This window comes from Drosophila sulfurigaster, chromosome 2R (assembly GCF_023558435.1).
Source record: "Drosophila sulfurigaster albostrigata strain 15112-1811.04 chromosome 2R, ASM2355843v2, whole genome shotgun sequence".
NCBI classification, from domain to species: Eukaryota; Metazoa; Arthropoda; class Insecta; order Diptera; family Drosophilidae; genus Drosophila; species Drosophila sulfurigaster.
The window spans coordinates 22,965,199-22,985,269 of NC_084882.1; the positions used below are offsets into that span (position 1 = coordinate 22,965,199).

The window sequence follows — 20,071 nt, forward strand, 5'->3', positions numbered from 1 at the left end:
ATAAGCATTAAGTTAATGAATTAAAAATATATTCAGTATTCTCTCCCATAATTCAACTTCTTATCTTTAGCACATTTCTGTGGTTAAGTTTATTGAGTTTACAGTTCTGACTAATGGAAATTCTTAAGAATATTAATACACCCTTCTCAACAAGAATTATAATTTCACTTTCAAATATTGTTGAAAGTTGTAGGGCGTGTAATTCAGTATTCTTTGCTAAAAATAAAACCCTTTATGTAGCACCTTATCACACATTGTAAATATTACAATCGACCCATAAAATTCCCACTTATTTGCATAGCTGACTCACCGCTTGACGTTGCGACAACGCTTCTCGTTCTCTGCCTCCTTGACACTGTCCCAGCTATCGCCCACTCCCGACGATGACATATCATCGAGTCGCTCCTCATCCTCCATGCCCGAATCCTCGAGGCTAATGTGACAACTGGTCAACGTCACCTGTTTGCCATTGTCGCCCACCTCGATCCAATCCGAAGTGCGAATGCGCTGCGATCTCTCCGTGCCATATGGCGATGAATCCGATGAGCAGCCCGAGGGACAACGTTTGCGTGGCGTCGAGTTGCCATTCAAATTGCTGGCATTCTCCTTGAGCGACTTGTTCACCGCATAGGTCAACGTATCCTCCTCATCGCCATCGGCATCCTCCACATTGTCGGCATCCACATCCTCCGTGTCAGCATCATCGATGGAGTTGTAACGTTGACGCGACAACGATTTACTAGGCGTCACCTTGGCCACGGACAACGAACGTGTCGTGGGCAACTGTTCCAGGGAACAGGAGCGATTGCGCATCGCCGCCAGCTCCGAGATGAGCAACTCATGGAAGGTATGCTTCTTCTCTGGCGTATTGCCAGCACTCACAGAGCACTTGATGGGGTTGGGATTGGGATTGGGATTTGGATTGATATTGATACGCGTGCAATTTCCTGCCGCCTCGATGGTCACCTGTTCACGCTCTCGCTCCCTCACCCGCTCCCGTTCCCGCTCCAGCTGCAAGCGTGTGTGCCGCTCCTGGGCCAATTCCTGCTCCAACAGTGCCTGATGCTGTATGGCACGCTCATGCTTCGTGATAATCGTGGTATCCGCTGCCGTTTGCTTCTGCGACTGACTGATGATGATCTCGGAGAACAAACGCTCGGCGGCATTCTTCAAATTGTTCTTAATCTCCACCGTTTTGCCGCTGAGAAAACTGCCATTGCCATTGCCAAACGATGAGCCCGATAGCGGACTGTCCAAGGTGGTCTTGGAGCGACGAAAGATGCTGGTTGCCGGCGTCGCTGGCGGTGCCACAAATGCGGCAGCCACATCGTCATCCATATCGAGTGTGGCCACCGGCATTTGAACGATTTTACGGGGCTTGGGCAACGGTTGTTTGGCCAAATGGAGACCGGCACGCTCGAAATCCACCTTGCCGAGACTGAGACGTGTCTCCTTCAAAGGTGTTGCGGTGTTGCTGCTGCTGCTGTGTGCAACAGCTGAATTGGCGCGATTAACGCTGACAACAGCATTCCCAGTGGATTCCCTGGGCTTGGCTGTGGGCACATCCGGCGCTTTGCGTAGCTTTAACGGTGGCTTCGGCGCCGTTGCTGGTGCGGCACTTGCGGCAGCTGTGGCTGTGGCAGTGGCACTGCCAACTAGCGCCATGGTGGGCGTTTGTGTTTGCGCCTGTTTCTTTTGCAGATTGAGTGAGGGCGACTTGTAGACCAAAGTGCGTCCCACAGCGCTCAGTTGGCTGACAAATGTGGGCTTCTTTTGTATGATTGGCGGTGAAGTTGACACGTTTGTTGTTGCTGCTGTTGCTGTTGTTGTTGTTGTTGCAGCAGCAACTGTCGCTGTTGCTGTTTTGGGTCTGGGCGGCACTGGCGGACCCGGCCGCTTAACCGCAACCGTTGACTGCATTTCGATTGTGGCCATTATTGCTGCACGTTCTCACGCGGAGTTGAAAACCAGTATTTGTAGGTCACTTTGTTTTTTTTTCGCTTTGCTTTGCTGTTGCTGTTGCTGCCTGGGCAACTTGGCGACTCGTCGACTGCAACTTCGACTTCGGCTTCGACTGCAACTTCAACTTCTCCGCGTGTCTTTTTGGTATTGCGACGCGTTTATTTATTATTATTATTTAGCATAAAGGCGCAAATGGAAACTTGTTTTGTTGTTCGTCGTTGCTCTTCGTGTTCTCAAGCAGCGGCTGCTGTTGCCGATGTTGCTGCTGTTGCTGGTTGCATTTTGACAGCACTGTTGCTGATCTATTTTGAATATAGGCCACGGCGGCGCACACTAACGGGCCTAGTTTGCTGATATTTGTTGTTGTTGTTGTTTTGCTTATTGGTTTATTGGCTTATTGAAAACTCGTTTTGCGTCGTTGTCGCTGCACTTTGGATTCTCCGAGTGAGTTTTTTTTTGGTTTTTTGTAAGTGAAAGGGTTGCGGGTTTTTAGTAGATTCCCTATACTAAATTGCACACCTTGATTAGTTGATTTTCATTTCATTTCGTTTGGGGTTTTCTATATTTGTTGATATTGTTTCGTTGCTTTCTGTAAATATGACGTTAATTAGCTGTTGTTGTTGCTGTCGCTGCTTTTTTGAAAGTGTTACAATAATTGTTGTGCTCAGTTGTTGTTGTTGCTTGCCTTTATCTTTGGCTTTGCACGATTTTTGTGCTTTGTTGCGGGCGTGTAAAAACACAGACATCATAATGAAGTTTCATGTTAGAAAGCTCAATTAAGCCAAAAGCCACATCAACAACATTAACAAAAAAAAAAAAACTAATAAAAATTCGACAACAATGCGCTCAGAATAAATTGAAGTTTAATGAAGCGTTTAGGCCGCAACAAATTTGATGGAGAAAACTATTGAAAGATCATTTAAAAGCGATTTCAGAATGATTTTGATGTTCAAATCAATTCAAATTGGCTTCAGCGACTTTTTCCCACCGCGTTACGCCACTAAACCGTTATTTCTAACAAGAAAACATCAATTAATTATGGAAATGTAAATGTGCGCAGTTAAATTAAAGAAAATAACGTAAACAAATGATTTAGAATGGAAACTGGTTTTAATGATGTTTAAATGCATTTACAGACAACTAAAAACTGATCTGATCAAGGAAAATTTCTTTGAGTGTAGCAATGCAATTAGAACTGACTCAAATGAGGTCAGAGTTGTAGTAAAACACACAAAATGATAATTGATCGACGAGAATCGATAATCGATAAATAACGGTGAGCTTCAACACTTTTGCTCATTGCAGCTCAGCAACAACAACTTATATTGCATCTCTCGCTCTCACACATGCACATATACACAGTTGTTCAAGCTCCTTGTTGTTGAGCACTTTAGGCTTGTGAATTTTTTTCAATTGAATTTTGTTTAATTTAATTAAGTGCTGCACAGAGGCCAAAGAATTAACACCCACACACACATCCGCAGAATAACGTTCAATGTGCAACACGCAGCACATTCAGCAGCTAGGCATGCAACACATTCAAAACCACACACAAAAGTGTTGTCTGCTTATTTTTGACCAACAAAATATTCTTGCTTCGAATTTTGTTATAAATATAAAAATACATAATTATGTAAAATGCATTTGTGTTACACTGGTATTTGTATTTCGTATTCATATGTGTGTGTTGCATTTGCAGTTGTCAACCAAAAAAACACGAAAAACACCGAAACCGACACCGACGACACACAACACAACATCAACATGGGGCGAAGCGAACCGAGCGACCGTATGGAGCCGTCCGTTACGACGTTGCGCTTTGCACGAGAGCCAGAAATAAACTGAGAGCATGAAAGAGCTAAGCGCACCTTGCCTCAATCTCGGCGCAGTCTGTTTACATTTGAGTGTGTGTGTGTGCGAGTGACTGTTCGTGTGGGTGTGACTGTGTGCACGCCAACGATGTGCGCGTGACAAAAACAAATCAAACGTTTCGTGAGCGAGACACGTACTTTAACTCGCTGAGAGCGGAGAAATTAATGAATACATATATAGTAAACGGCTCTATCGCTAAATGCTTTGTATTTATTTTAGTTGTTTACCCAAGTCTAAACTCAACTGACTTTGCCAACACAAACTCAGATCGTGTCATGCACGAGTCGCCACGTTGCTCACGCCGCCAACGAGAGCTCATCACTCATGGCAGCCGCTCTCTTGCCCAGCATAACTGGTTCGGCTCTCTTAACACTTTAAGCTCGCTGTTACGAGATTCTGTTAGTTAACAGTTGCGTTATTTATGGCTTTGTTTTAACGTTAGAAGCTTTTAACTTAAGCCTGTTTGTCAGCGCAGTCTAAGGGCAACATGTTTCTTTAATAGACATGTTAATATAAGACTAACCACAATGCTCTTTCGATGCGGCTTAAGAGAAGAACATGTTGTTAAACATGCTGTCGCTCTCTTTCTTTGGTGGAGCATAAAGAGCAACTTGGCACATGGCCAAAAGTGCATTGATTGGCATTTGGAACGAGTCGCTGGGCAGGTGATGATGATGTTTGAGGGTCGTCGGTGTCGGTGTCGGCGTCTGGCTGCTGTGGCTGGCTGGCATTGCAACAGCTGTTGTTGCCGCATAGTGGCACGCAACGGGAGACGCCTGCTCCACCCACAACAGCTACAACAAAGTACGTAAATCTTTATTGATTGCATGTTGCAATTGTAGCTAGAATAGAATCACTAATCGTCTTTGGAGTGACTTTGCTGTCTGACTAAACAATTATTTAGCCGGCATTCATTCAACAAAAACATACAACCCCCTACTCCTCCGTTCTCCTCCTGCCACCGCTAATGGCCTGGTTAGTGGCATTGCAGACAGAATTGCAGTGAAGCACAAACGAAAGTCAAAACACTCACACACAGAGATAGAATACATAGACTAGCATACATATTTATGTGTATTACCAGCATACATATAAATCTTGCTCCCTTTTTTGGGGTTGCTACTTCAAATTACCGTATTTGTATAGCTCGACTTTCGTAGGCAACCAGCGCCCAGAACCGCCCTCCAAAGAAGAGGCGACATGCCTCTTTGTCCCAGGGAATCCCCCTTCTTCACACTCGCCATTCGCCACTCGAAATGATTTCCATGGCACTCAGGAAGTTGCCTCTTCCGGCCCCAAAAAAATAAAAAGAGAAATCGAGTGGGGTTCCCTACTGCGTTTTTCATTTCCTTGTTCTTCGACACTTTTTGTTGATTTTTTCCTTTGTTTTGTTGCATTTGGCGCACCGAATTGTACATAATATACATATATCTGGAGTAATATGTATATTGCTGGATTTCTTGTCTGGCATTTTTGTCGCAGCCGGGAATTGGCAGACCACCAACTGCAATTACAACATGCACCATTTTGGAGAGAGAAAGCGCCCAATTGACAAAACACCCATTTCATTTTTTAAATCACACACAAAAGGATTATGGCTCAAACAAACACACACACACACCCACAGACACACACGCTCCATACACGCGGCAGCTTCTTCTGCTTGAATGAGTTTTTTTTTTCTGTTGTACGCACCCCCAGGAAGCCCCAACAATGAAGGTTAAACTTACGCTAAATAGCTGTCGTCGCCAGGAGCACTTCTGCCCGTCAGCCAGCCAGCCAGCGAGCCACTTCTAATCCTTAGCGCAGCTTGAAGTGCTTCCGCTTCTAACAGTTACAACATTCCGGGAGAGCATAAAATCAATAGAAACATTTAATGAAAATGGGGGAACCAAAGGGAAAAGCCTGCAGTCGAGTGTGCTCGACTCTAAGATATCCGCTAGCTTTAAAATTCCGCACGCAATGCGAAATTTTATGATGTGGAAAAGTGGAAGGGGAATATAGAGAGTTGTCATCAAATTTGCAGCCAAGAGATAGATGTTTACACAGACGAGCGACAGATGACCCTCTTCAGATTTTTTTATATTACGAAGGAAAGAAAAATTGTTTGGAATACTTAGAAATTTGTTAGAACAATCTTTAAATTAAAAAAAAGTTTTACGAGTTCTTTGACAAACTGCATTAAAGGTTTTCCAAATTGCATTTTTCTAACAATTTTTTAGAGAGCTTGAGGAATTCGTAAGAAAAGAAAACAAATTAAAGAATTTAAAAATTGACGTTAATAAAATCCAATACCGGATTTCCAGATTTAATTCTTCAGCAATTCTTAAATGAGCTGTATGAAAGTTTTTCGAAATTTCAATCGTTGCAACAAAATGTTGAAAACGTGCCACTGCCCATCTGTTATTCCGATTTCAAACCATTATATTGTAGTTCGCCACCATATTGTAATACCCTGCCACACTGTAAATAAACGGGTATAAAAAGAAAAGAGAAATGCTTAAAGTGCATTTGGCAGCCCTCAAGGGTTGCACATTTCTTTACTTTTACACAAAATATCATAATTATATTAAATAATTACCACAAGCTAATTATCATTAAGTATTTGTCACATACATGAGTGTGTGTGTGTTAGTCTGTTTAGTGTAGGTGTGTGTGTGTATATATATGTGAAGCTTTAAGTAATTGTAATTGGCATAATAATAATATTGAAAATATACATACAATACAATTGCTTGTTATAAAATTTAAATAAATTATTAACTAGAGCGATCACACACACACACATACAAGAGCCCGTCACACACGCACACACATACACATACATCTGTCATTAAAAAATAATCAACATTAGAAAAACACTCGCGCTGGCCATATTAACAACAATTTGACATGATCATAGGACATACAATACAATACAATAAAATACAAGATACAATACACAGAAGTTTGATACACATTACGACCTTAAGAGTTAAGCGAAATGTAGTTGGTTTAAAAACACAGACACATACATATGTATAGTATAAATAAGCGTTAATGCTATCAATTAGTCAGTAATCCGTTATCCGTATAAAATACATACACATTTCTCATAAATACAGTACAAAAGAAAAAATAACAAAAATAATATTAGAAGAAACAAATCAAAAGTAGAGAAGCTGCAATTTTCCCACAATTATTTTTCTTATTTTTTGCCACTACACACACAATCATTGATCGCTATTTAATCCGCAATGGCCGTATACGGCAGACTGCTGTGCTTCGGTTTCGTTTTGTTGATGAACACCTTGATGGCGCCATTGAAATCGGCACTAACCAGCACATAGCCACAACCCTTCTTATGTTGTTCGACCAACGGATCCGGCTGATTGTTTGGCAACTGCAAAAAGAATTCATCCATTAAAGAATATAACATGAAGAAAATAACTAGAGTAAGCTCACCTTATCGTTTGACACTTCATCTGGTTCCGGCTTGATAATGGCCTCCGGATGTGGCGCAAATATGGCACAGGTGACAGTTGCATTGTGTGCTTTAATGCCTTCCCAGAAATCACTGCGATCGCGACGCACCTGCAAAATAAATCCACAATTTGTTACGTTCAACCATAATACAAATTAGAAATTGCTTTGCGTCACTCACCGAGCTCAGCTTGGAGTAGTCATGATTGGTTTTCCAGATGTAGATGCATTGATTCTCAGAGCCGGCAATAATGTACTTGCCATCGTGACTAAACGAGCCCTTAATCTGCGACGACACATTCAAGTAGCCCTTGTATTTGCACGACAAATTCAAATCCCGCAGATCATAAAGACGCACACGACTGTCGTTCGAGGTAACCAGGATCTTGTCCTCGCCGGGCATCGGTTCAATGCCGCTTATTTTGCGACCAATGCGATTCTTGCCGCGTGTGGAACGCACATGGATTTGTGTGTGATACTTCAGCTGGTCCGTGTTGTAGAAGATGCAGCGTCCATCGTAGCTGCCCACAACAGCAAATTGACCATTCTGACAGAAATTCGCAGCCGTTATAAGCTTCGTCTGGCCATCGACCTCATTCCACAGCGCCACCTTCTTATCGGGTATATTCCACAGCCGTAGTTTGCCATCCAGACTGCCGCTTAGGAAGTAGCGATCATCGCGCGGATGGAAGGCAATCGCAGTGACGAAATCAATGTGCTGAAAGCAGCAGAGGCATTCCTTTCGGGAGATGTGCCACAGTCGCACGGTTTTGTCCATACTGCTGGACAGTATGAAATAGTTCTTCGACCAGCTGACGTCGAGCAGATCCGACGTGTGACCCACATACGTACAGAAGGGTTTGGGCATAAAGGGGCCCGTGCACTTCTCGGCGGCGGTGGCCATGGCAATGGCCTCTTCGGCGGAATGCTGCGACACCAGCGACTCTTGTGATGGCGTGGGCGAAGACTTTTGATCGGCATTGTACTTGTTGCGCATGTCCTGCAAGATTTTAAAACAATTAAGCAAATGTGATACAAAGTTAAATCATATTTCAGCTCACCTGGAAGTAAGGATAAGCATCCTTGAGCACCCAAATGCGCAACACTTTGTCCTGTCCAGCAGTCGCCAACAGTCGGCCACACGAACTGAATTTCATGCACCACACTGCGCTGGTGTCTTCGCCACTCAGATCCTGGACATGTTGCAGCTTCGTGAACTCATACGGACCCTTGTTGGAGGACGATGCTTTGATTTTGATATTCTGCTCAGGATTCATGGCATCCACAATGTCGGCAACATCTTCTTTGTGCCGTGCATGCGACACCTCCGATGCAATGGACTTGGCTTTGTCCACCGTTTTGCGCATTGTGCTGCCAAAGAAACGTTTAAGTCTCGCCGTCTTCTTCTTCAAGCGACTGCCATCCTCCGTTTCCAGTTCATCCTCATCGGGTGGCTGACCCTCAATGCTGGGCGGTATACCAATGACGCTCTCCTCATCCGATTCCTTCTGTATGACCTCCAGGTGCGAGGTGAGCTTCAGTATATGCAGCGAGAGCGGATTCCAGCCCTCAGGCACTGGCGGTGAACGCACTTCGGATAGCGGCATATTCTCGCCCGTATCCAGATTCTTGACCGGCACCTGTTCGAGTATCTCAAAGTCAGTCAACTGCTTGCCCGAATTGGTGCGTGTGCGCACATAAATGTTCATTTGTCGCAGCACATCCTCATCCCCGGCGGACTTACGACGCTCCTTATCGTTCATGCCGCGATACAGCGCCGTATAACTGAGAACAACAAACATCAATTGATTAATTTGTAATGCTTACAAAGCGCTTTTAGCTACATGAACTTTAGCGATATGCAACTAGCCAATACACTAAGTATAAGTACAATAGTTTAACTAACTTGAGGCACATCCGCCACGTTCTGTACATAATGAATAGATCGTAAGGACTGCTGGGAACAACTCTCATTTAAGGCTAAAGTTCATGTTTAGTGCAGCATATTTTGCTTACCGCGTGGCACTGCCCAAACTGTTGGAACCGCTGCCCGCAAGCTTGGGTCGACTAGCACTCTCCATGAGCATCTTTTCGATACGCTCGATCTCGTCCTGTGACGGTCCTTGCGCCTTGTTGCTGGCCTCGTCGCGTGGCTTGACCACATAGCCACCCTGTATGGCCTTGAACAGATTGAGTCCCTGATTGGGATCAATGGAGCTGAAAGTACATGCATTTATTAGTCATATTTCAATTATAGCAATAGCAAATTCATTGCCTACCTCACGCGACCTGGCGCCGAGTTGCTCTTGGCCGAGTTGGATGGACTTGGCTTCGAGTACACAGACGTCACACTGTTGCCCAGCGAATGCGATGGCTTCACAGACCGCACCTGCATCACCGTCGAGGAGGCATGACTGACGGCGGCAATTTGCGCCAACGACGATGGAGTCGTTGTAGTCGACGCCGAAGCCGACACGATTGTGCTGGTTGAGGAACATGTTAGCGTTATATTCGACGCCTTCGCGCTGACATCATTCAGTGAACTTTCAAACTGCTTGACAATATCGTCACGCAACTTTTGCTGCACATCACGCACACTTTTCACCGACCGCGTGTCGCTATCGGTGTCCTCGGCGTCGCCTGGCGGCAATCGCATGCCATCGTTCGTATTGAATTGCTCCGAGGAGCTGCTGCTCAGTTTGCGTGACTTCTTTTTGGTGCGAGGCGGCGCAACGGGGCCACTTGAGGTGATGGAATCTGTGGTCTTTGATTGCGTCAGCTTTGTGCTTGCTATCACATCCGGTTCTTGCAGCATTATAGTTGCACTATCGGCGGCCGTTATGCGTGCTGCAGTTACTCCAGCTGCAGCAGCAGCAGCACTCGCTGCACTCGAGGAGCTGGCGGCGTTCACAGCTTGTGTTTGTTGCTTGGCAGTTCCTGCTGCTATGGCGTTTGTTGTAGGCGCTGTCGTCGATGACGTCGAGGTTGTTGTTGTCGGTGGTGGCGTCTGACGTTGCAGTTGATGCTGCTGCTGTTGTTGCGATTGCAGCTGCTGCTGTTGGGCATTCATTGAGGCCAGCGATTCACGATCAACGCTGATTGCTATGTGGATTATAAAGTGAGAACAACATTCAAATGGATTGCTCAGTTTTTCAAATACAAACACACACACACTCACCCGATGGATCGATGCTGCCCGCCAAGATGCGTCCCACGCGACCCAATGATGTCATGCTCTGAATGCTCATCGTATCGCTTTCAATCACCTTAAACGGATGTGTGGGTCGATTGGTAAAGACGCCATCCATCGAGCTGTTCTGTATGATGCAAGAGATGAGAGAACAAGACCAAGAACAAGAATTAGTAAATAAGAATTCATAAGCCAATTGCATGCTTGGCAGTCAGAGAGAAAAAGAGAGAGAGAGAAATGAAAAACAGACTATAGACAGACAAATAATTGCAAGTACAAAAAGTGAAACTAAAGCTTGTGTGTTACAGTTACAAAGTTAAGGGTGTGAGAGTGCGTGTGTCTGTGTGAGTATGCGAACGTGTGTGTAAGTAGATAAGTGTGTAAGCTAAATACATTGCTACATTGGATTGAGAAAAGAGAGATTTAGTACCTGAGAATCAGGTGTGAGTGTATTTCCTGGATTATCATCTTCATCATTTTGCATGCATTGACGCAGTTCTTGAAAGCGTTGTCTACCAGACTATTACGATTTTTTGTTTTGGTTTTTGTTTTATATACATACATATATATAATTATAAGTACAAACATTTGGGTTGAAGTTTTTTTTTTTTTTTAGACCGTATTCCATGTAAGTTTTACAATTCAATTATATTTATATAGTTTTTATCGTTGAATGTTACGAAATGAGCAGAAGAAGAGCACAAAATATGAAAATAAAGAGCAAACATGTTTACAAATAAATTAAAAATTGATTTCTGTTGTTGTAGCGCCTCTATCATAATCATCAACATCATCATCACAATCATAATCACAATCACATCAACAAATAATAAAAAGTAAACATCAACGAAGCGATCGAGAAGCGCTCTTATCATCAAAGTGCTTGGAGAGGGATTCCCTATACGATAAGTGAAGTGTCATGAATGGAAAACGCAGTCGGAATGATCCCACAGTCAATTTCAGCTATTTATAGGTCAGCACTAGACCTTGACCAACAACGTTTACCACTCGTCTAGGTACAACCTATTTATTTTTATTTCATTTTTTACCGTAGTTCACTGATAATAAAGTCGCAAAGTAAATGCTGTTAACATTAATTGGAGCGGCGACTATCAAGAGAGATAGCTAAAGCGACATTTCGTTTTTTCGTTTTTTTTTCCGCGTAATCAGCGCAAGGCAACATAACATATTATAAATGAAATTCTATGAAAATACCAAAAAATGTTATACAACAACAACGACAATGCTTAATTATCTTAATTCAACAATTGCAGGGGTTGAAATGAAATTTAATTGATTCGGTTGCCAGGCCACAGCAAACAGAATTTGAATCACAATCTGAATCAGAATCTGTGTGAATCAGTAGATAGAATTTGAGGAATCTGAAGGCTGAATTGTTATTAGTTTTAATATGAATTGTACCCAAGTGCTTTCTTGTTAATATGGTGAAATAAATAAAAAGAATCTGAAATTTAGTATCCCAAAAAGATTTCGCAACAAGTGACAAAACAAAGTTAAATCAGCAGATACAATCTGACGAATCTGAAAGTTGAATATATTTTGTCTAAAGCGCTATCATATTGTCACTGAATATAATAATATAATATAGATTATATTAATACAGTTAAGAAACTAAAATAAACAAAAAGAAACTTAATTTTTGTGGCCCCAAAAATCAGAAGATAAAATCAACAAATATCTTATCTATAGAGCACTTTCCTAGAGTTACCACTTATTATATTAATTGTGTAATTGTTATTACAGTTAATATTGTAAAACAGGTGTCGCAACAAGTTGAAATTCGAATGGCAAACTAAATATTACATAAAAAGTCTTAATAGTTTTAGTTTTTTTTTGTTATGAGGGGCGCCACAGAAATCAGCAAACTATATAGATATAGCCACTCTTTAAACATAGATCAACCCTCGTCAAGCATAACACTGTATGTATATTATTATATAGTCTGACTGACCATTTGATGACTATCTACGAAACCTTTCACAATGTCGACAGAGAAGGGAGACAAAAAAACACAACACAGACATAAATTATAAAAACAAATAAAGCAAATGCTGTTGTGCTTTAGCTAATAGAGAAAACCATATGACTAAAACGTTAAATGACAAGGGGAAAGGGAAGGGGAAGTGGGAGGAATTAATTTGCTTTGTGTGTTTTTCGTTTTTATGTTTTTGGGATTCGCAGTGAAATCGGCACAAAGAAATTTGCATTGATTTTTTGCACAACAACAACAAAGCACTCGAGCAGAAAAGGGAAAACGGAAAACGTGCATTGAATGCTGGAGAACTATAATACAATATAATATAATAGATCTTAATAATTGTTAACAATCTCTCTGATGGGAACGTGACGCTATATTATCGCTATAAACTCGAGAACTGAAATAAGAAAAACACACAACAAAGTAAAAAGTGCATGCAAGCAATAATTCCAAATCAATCAAAAATCTATAAAAAGAACAATTTTCGTATTGAACGCAAACGCAACCAGCAAAAAGTTTAGTTGTTGTTGTTACTCCCCATTTGTCCGCCCCACAAACTTACCACGCCCTTTACTGGCTTCGGCTCCACAAAGACATGAGCGGGGGCGGTGCAGGAGGCATTGGAGGAGTCAACTACATCCTGTTGCTTGAAACGAGCGCCCAAACTGTTGGTGGGACTACGGGTGGCGGGGGTGTTGGCGCCAATGGGTGTCGCATCGCTGTCCGACGAGGCCGCCGCATTCACACGCACCGCTGGCTCCGGAAAAATGAATTCCTGTGCTGGCAATTTGTTGCGACTGCATTGAAAACAAATACCACATATAATAATCTAGTATACATTGGGGTGAGTCACAAGCAAGTTGAGGTAATACTCCTCAACTCTCCACCTACCCAAGAGTTGAATGACGATTGTTGTTGGGTGTTGTGTCTTCGGCATCGAAAAATTCCTCTGAACTATCCGAATCGGTTTCCAGTTTGCTCATTTTGTTATTGTTGTTGTTGTGGTGAATGTGTTGTGCGTGTGTGAATTACCTAATCTACTTTCCCACTCTCACTAACGACTATGCAAATTGACCAAATTATGTTTTCGTTTCGTTTTTTTCCTTTTTGCTTGCTTGCTTTGTATGCGTCTGTGTGTGTGTTTTGTTGTTGTCGAGCTGCAGGGCTGTGTCCCTGTTTTGTTGTTGCTGCTGTGTCTCCGCTGCTTGCTTGCGTTGTTAAACCAAACAGTAGTTGTGTTTCATCATATCCTGATGCTGCTGGAGCGCAACAAACTGGTCATTCAGCATTTTGCACACATTCGCGTGTGTGGGTGTGTGGTTTTTGTTTTAAATATATTAACTACACAATTTTAATAATTAATTTTGTTTTACGCCCCGACGACACAACGACAGAAGGCTACGTTTAGTTGCATTGACTACGCAACATTGCTCAACACTGCACACCTGGCAAAGCGATTCAGTGCTGCCAGCTGGTTGTTTTCTCGATAAATATCGAATATTTGGCACTCACAGTGGATCGCAATATTTGCACATTTATCGAACTCCCGCCAAAAATCGGCAAGTGACCACAGTTGATTCAGTTTATTTATAACGCCAAATGGAAGCGGAGCTAAAACAACAATTCGATGAAATGGGCGTGGAGCCCACGGCTCCAGTGCTCGACAAATGCATGGAACTAGCAATATCCTACAATGTGAACGACGCCACCGAATTCGTGGAGCAGTGGATGGCTTTCAGTTTGTCGCATCTGCAAGGCGATGAACCCACAGTTGCCAATCTTGGTGAATTTGAGCGCAAAGTGCTGCAAACGAGGCGTGAAAAAGGTGGCTCCAAGAAGCCAACCAAGTCTACAACAACGAGTTCCTTGGATACGAGCTCGTTGGCTAACTATGGTTTGATGGAGGAAGATGATCCAATGCTGAATGACTATGTGGATGAAAGTACAGCGTCCACACTGCCACACACACCCAAGGCAGCAAAGAATCAGAGCCGCGCTTCGGCGCTCAAAGCTGGAGTGCTCTTTAGCCCCGCCAGCTACTCGCCAAAAGCCACAAAGGAATCGCCAGCTGCAACAGGCGTTGTAGAAGGAAAACCTGGGGACATAGTTGACTCCTTTGGTCATCCCAAGCTGATGGCCGCCTCCAGTTGGCAATCGCAAGTGCAGCACACTGTGCCTGTTCTACAGCTGCTGCGGCACAATGATGCACCACTGACCATGTCCAATCTGCGCTATATGAACGATCTGCTGCACGAGCGTTGTGACGATTTGCACGATCGCCTCGTCGACATTGGCCAGGCACTTGTCGAGAAGAAACTGGGCGCCAAGGGCGCTGCCGAATGCAGCTGGTATCCACAGGATCGTCATACGCTGGACGCACTACACATGCTGCATGCCGTGGGCTTGATTCATTCCGATGACGACGGACCATTGGATGCACATTCGGCGCTTCTCGCCGTGCTGGATACAGAGGAGAAGCTGCTGGCGCTCAACTTCTCGCAGCTCAAGTCGGGCAGCATTTTTCCTGGACAAGTGGTGCTCGCCAAGGGTTTCATACCACGCGGCGATACCTTTGTGGTCGAGGAGCTGCACACGGATCGCAAACTGACACCGCCACCACCTCTCAAAGTGGAACGCGAACTGCAGTTCGTGGTGGCCGCCGGTCCCTACACAAACAGCACGGATATGTGCTACGAACGGTTACACGAACTACTCAACTATCTACGGGAACATCGTCCCGATGTGCTGCTCTTAACAGGTCCATTTGTGGAGGCGGAACATAAAGCTATCAATGAATTGGCTGAAACCTTTGACGCCTTCTTTGAGAAGATGATCGCAGGCATCATGGATGTGGTGGGCAGCAGCACAAGCGTGCTGTTAATCAGTAGCCAAAAGGATGCCATGGCTGCAGCAGTATATCCCACGCCTGCTTACACACTCCGCAAAACGTATCCCAATCTGCAGCTTCTGGCAGATCCTTCACTCATCGATCTAGATGGCATTACGCTGGGCGTCAGTTCCACCGATGTGCTCGATCATCTGCTGAGCCACGAGTTTGCTGCCAATGCGGGGGAACGCATGCACCGGGCCATCAATCATCTGTTCCATCAGGGTTCGTTTTATCCACTGTCCCCGCCAGGGGATGAGAACATGTCCTATGACTCCCAGTTGGCGGCAAAGTTTGCCCAACTCAAGCAGCTGCCCAATGTGCTGATTCTTCCCAGCGATCAGCGGCATTTTATACGCATGGCCAGCGATTGCCTGGTCATCAATCCGGGTCGATTAGTGGATAGCAAGGGGGGCACATTTGCTCGCTTCCTGGTTACACCAACGGCACCAACAGCGACAAAGGCACCCAATATGTTCAGCAGTGTCGCCTGTCAGATTCAGCGTATTTAAGTATTTAAATAAAAATATAAATTCCAAATCCAAATCGATTTTTAAAGCGTTTATTCATTTTGTAGTTTTACAGCTAAACAGTAGGAAATGATTTCTAAACGTACTCGTATTATCTCTCTATATATAGTCTAGGATGTAGGTGTATCTATGTCTGTGTGTGTGGTGGCTGTGTGTTGGTGTTTGTTTGTTGTCCAGCAGTTCGAACTCAATTCGAGATGCTCGCATAAAACTAAAAACTTTATTGTATATTTTCAACTATACAAAAAATACTGCATGAAACGTTTACAATAATATTATAATTAATAATAATAATAATCTAACCTTGCGCAAACTTTTCACAATTTGCGTTAAATAATTCCTGTTTGTTTTTCATTTATATTTATTTTAAATCTTTCTCTTAATTTTTGTTTAAGTATCTGCGCGCCACGTTCCCGTTTAAGTTATTTACGCCCGCCCGCCCCATTTTTTGTGTGCTTCTATTTTGTGGGAGCTGTTCAACTGCGACGCTTAGTTGTTGGGCTCCTGCTTGTATTGTTATTGCCTATTGTTGACGCCCTCGGGATTGTGGAGGCCACCACCGCCAGGGCCACCGCCGCCCATGCTATGCTCCATATTCTTGACAATCACATAGTTGGTCATGTGATTGATGGCCTCGTCCTGCAGCCGTTCCGGCCAACGTTTCATATACGATTTGATAAAGTCACTAAACGTATCCACTTTGTCCGGCGTGCTCTTGTGTGTGTCCACAATGTTTTTCACAATATCCACGAATTTATCGTAATCTTCGTGGGATTTTTTGATTTTATTATAGTTCGGCACACCGCCGTTTGTATTGCCCCCAGGGCCACCGCCAGCTCCACTGGCGCCCGCTGCATTCTGCATCTGTTGCTCCATATTGCTGTCGGCAAGACGCGCCGAGGCAGCGGCAGCCACGGCTGCCACCGCCGCTGAGGAGGCCATGAAATTGTCGACATTGCCCGCATTAGGCGGCGGTTGGGAGTGGTCCATAAAGTGGCGATGCATGCCATACTCCGTTCTGTAAAAGAATCCGAGAATTACAAAAGGATCGTGGAAGAAAACGCACTTGCAACTCACTTGTAGAACCCCTCCGCGTTGTTGCTGTTAAACTCTTGTTGAGACATTGGATTTTTCCAAACTGGTGACTCGGATGTGGAAGGTAAACTGCTCGCATTCGAGGAGCTCGTCATGCGTTTATCTCTGAAAGGATATCAGTTTATTATTTACATTTGTATTCGATATATTCATTTGCTACTACTCACTTGTAACCTGTGTGTGCGGCCAAGCTTTTAAACACATCATCCACTTGACTGTAGAATTTCCACGTGCTGATTATGCCCGTTGTCTCGAATGTCTTTTGCTCCTGGCGATAACGCTGTGTCAGATTATTCACCTTAAAGTGTACTTCCAGAGCGGTAACGGGGAACGCCAAGGCCCGTCAACTGCAATGAACACAATTAATCATTAATCAATTAGTATATAAATCATTTATATTCACTACAATCATTTACTCATTAGTACCAAATATTCATTTATTCCATTTCATTATTCACTAATCTATCTTTCAGCAAAGAATTGTTTTCCACAACCAAAATATTTGCTTACAGTATTTCAATAAATCTGTTCACATATTTGAAAAATTAAAAAAAAAAAAATTGTATTCATCCAAAATCAAACTCTTTTTTCATTGAACGAATAGTAGACACACAAACATAAACATATTTTGTATAAAGAAATTCTTAATTATTATTTTTATACCATATATTTCTTTAGAATAATATAATGAAAGCATTATTTCTAGCTCCAATTTCTTTGTCGATCTACCTATCATTACTTATTCAATAACTTTGAGCCTTGATGTTTAATCTTCACAGAACTTATTTGAGATACATTTTAAGATAGTTCTAGTTCTGAATAGATACTCACTTGCTTTGCCATAGCCACATAAAGGTGTCCATTTCGTTTAATTGTGCGCAATTCATAGGCGCAGACTTTCCATAGTTTAATTAGCTCTAATACTCCACTATCCTCCCATTGTCGGCGCTTTTTGTTGAATTTTTCATACTAACAACAAATTGGGGGATTCACAATTAATTTGGGGAATTGAAGAAAGAACCCATTATCTTGTTTGCATACTTACAGGCATTTCACATGGGTCTCATTCGCGACAAACGGTTGCCCAACAAAATTCGGCTGCCAATTGGAGTTGGACATGGAGCAAGCTAATCAGTATGGGAACATTATTGCACCTGGGCACCCGCACCTGTAATTTATTTATTTTTAATTAATCAAATCAATTTTTCTAAGTTATAGTCCAAACATTTGTATTCTTTTATCGATCTAGTCAACTACTGTCAACTTCCATTTGCAATTATACCGATTTTTATTTATAGCTTGAATTAAATTTGGTAAAAATTTTAAAATTACTTTATCCTCAAATTATTGTTAAATCATCACAAAATTATTCATATTATACGATTGCAGGGTATTTACTCGTCGAGCAAGTTCGCGTTCTGCGCTAACATATGTTTACTTTGACAGAGGCCAAACAACAGTAGAATTCGCAAGGTTTACAGATTGTATGCAGAAAAAACTATTTAATCGATAAAAGCACTTAAAGGGAATTGCAAACAGCACCTGTTTGATTAATAATGAAATTAATATGCGCTTTAATTATCTAGTAACACACATACACAGCTACAGCGCTTGTGTATAATTTTTGCCGGGCAACAAATACAAATGCAATAAAGCGGCTTAGATTTACGCACACGTAAACAACATAATAGAGAGTGCGATATGCATGTGTATGTATTTATATTATCATTAAGCTGCAAATACACCGGCAAACATAAACACTCACACACACGTACACAGAGGAGAGAGAACGACATACGCTAGTAAACAAAAAGGTGAATGCAAGGTGTAGGAAAAACAATGGAACGGCGATATGAAGCTAACACGACGGCGGCTAAAGTTGTACTGAAGCGGTATTTCAAGTATACAAAAGCTGCGACCAGAGCACAAATGAAGATGCTACAACAACAAGAGCGACGACAGCAACAGCAGCGACTGCGACGTCGACAGTCAAACCGCCGACGCGGTCGCTGCGCTACTTTGGCACTTGCTGCCCCTCAATTGATGATGGGGCCAACAGCAGCAGCAACAACAACAACAATGTGCTGCGAGAGATGGTTACTTTTCTTGAATACACACACACGCGCATACAATATTTTTTCCCTTTGCGAGAAATGAAGATACACACTCACACACACACGCAAGTATGTACATACTTTTCCTTTTGCTATGCGATTACAGCAAATGCAATTTCGATACTCATATGGACACAAGCAGCAACATCAGCAGCTGGGCGCGCACAATTACAATCACAGAGTGTCGAGCACTCACAACACCACAACAACCAAACACTCAACTTAATAATAAGTTAAATAATTTAATTTTAATTATCTTCTTGAAGAACACACACACTCGGGAAAACGTAGTTAGCAGCTCAACTCGAGATATTTACCAACACTATAATGATGGCAAAACGTACACGACCATAATGACGTTGTTCGAGGGAGACAGCAGCAGCGCGCGCAACATGGTGTGAGCAGCACAGCTAGTATACTATTTATCTACCCAAGCGTTGCCAGCTAGTCGAAAAATGTGCAAGTAAAATTCAAAAAGTGCGGAAAACGCAAATAAATAAAAGTCAAGTGCAAAGTGTAATAAGAACGACGGCAGAGTTTATTTATTATTTGTAAGTATGTATGTATATATTTGTAAAAAGTGCCTGTTTTGTAATGTTATCAAAAATATGGCGCAGACACGCCCACAACGAGCTGAAATGAGTAATGATTTTAGCTGAGGCAGCAGCGCTTTAGCTTGATTTCCAGGCTTGAACATGACCATGTAATTTATCTTAAGCGCGCCCGCCACTCGGCAACAACAACAAGGCCCAACGGCAGCAACAACAGCAGCGGCAGCAGCTCGTTAAGGCGAGCAAAGCAAACGCATTATCATCATCATCAACTGTGTGCGATTGTAGCAATTGTGTGCGTGTGTGTGCGAGTGTCAGCACTCTCTCCCCTCTCGCTCTAATGCGCAAGTGCTTTTGTTGGCGCGCGCACTCACACATACACAGAGACGCACATGCTGTACGGTCATCA

The 20,071-nt window shown here is 42.9% G+C and overlaps 4 protein-coding genes across 6 annotated transcripts in view; 1 reads left to right on the forward strand and 3 right to left on the reverse strand.

Annotated features, from left to right (window-relative positions):
- LOC133838456 (serine-rich adhesin for platelets) overlaps positions 1-3,807 on the reverse strand; it is a 40,615-nt gene extending 36,808 nt beyond the window's left edge. Inside the window, exons 1-2 of one of the 2 annotated variants that reach the window (XM_062269570.1) lie at positions 3,616-3,806; positions 311-2,551 (exon numbers count right to left, since the gene is read on the reverse strand). In XM_062269570.1, the coding sequence (XP_062125554.1) occupies positions 311-1,935 (1,625 nt within the window). In that variant the 5' untranslated portion in view covers positions 1,936-2,551; positions 3,616-3,806. Of the gene's footprint in view, positions 1-310; positions 2,552-3,615 lie in introns of both variants that reach the window. The other variant, XM_062269571.1, reaches the window with a different exon arrangement.
- Positions 3,808-6,498: 2,691 nt separating this feature from the next.
- On the reverse strand, positions 6,499-13,881 carry LOC133838455 (WD repeat-containing protein 44). Of its 2 annotated transcripts, XM_062269568.1 has the most exons (10): positions 13,377-13,881; positions 13,048-13,282; positions 10,917-11,006; positions 10,475-10,613; positions 9,576-10,398; positions 9,313-9,513; positions 8,358-9,081; positions 7,478-8,296; positions 7,279-7,407; positions 6,499-7,216 (listed from the first exon to the last, which is right to left on the reverse strand). In XM_062269568.1, exons 1-10 carry the CDS (start codon positions 13,466-13,468, stop codon positions 7,061-7,063), a joined length of 3,408 nt encoding a protein of 1,135 aa, XP_062125552.1. In that variant the 5' UTR covers positions 13,469-13,881; the 3' UTR covers positions 6,499-7,060. The 2 variants fall into 2 exon arrangements, with proteins under 2 accessions (XP_062125552.1, XP_062125553.1); XM_062269569.1 differs by lacking the exon at positions 10,917-11,006.
- A 134-nt stretch (positions 13,882-14,015) lies between these two features.
- On the forward strand, positions 14,016-15,922 carry LOC133838457 (DNA polymerase alpha subunit B). The gene has a single exon (XM_062269572.1). It carries the CDS (start codon positions 14,085-14,087, stop codon positions 15,882-15,884), a length of 1,800 nt encoding a protein of 599 aa, XP_062125556.1. The 5' UTR covers positions 14,016-14,084; the 3' UTR covers positions 15,885-15,922.
- On the reverse strand, positions 15,919-18,781 carry LOC133838458 (uncharacterized). The gene is given in 7 exon segments (XM_062269574.1): positions 15,919-16,920; positions 16,980-17,102; positions 17,165-17,325; positions 17,327-17,344; positions 17,829-17,966; positions 18,043-18,165; positions 18,763-18,781. Coding segments are annotated over 6 exon segments (948 nt in total). The 5' UTR covers positions 18,049-18,165; positions 18,763-18,781; the 3' UTR covers positions 15,919-16,418.
- Between the last annotated feature and the right edge of the window lie 1,290 nt (positions 18,782-20,071).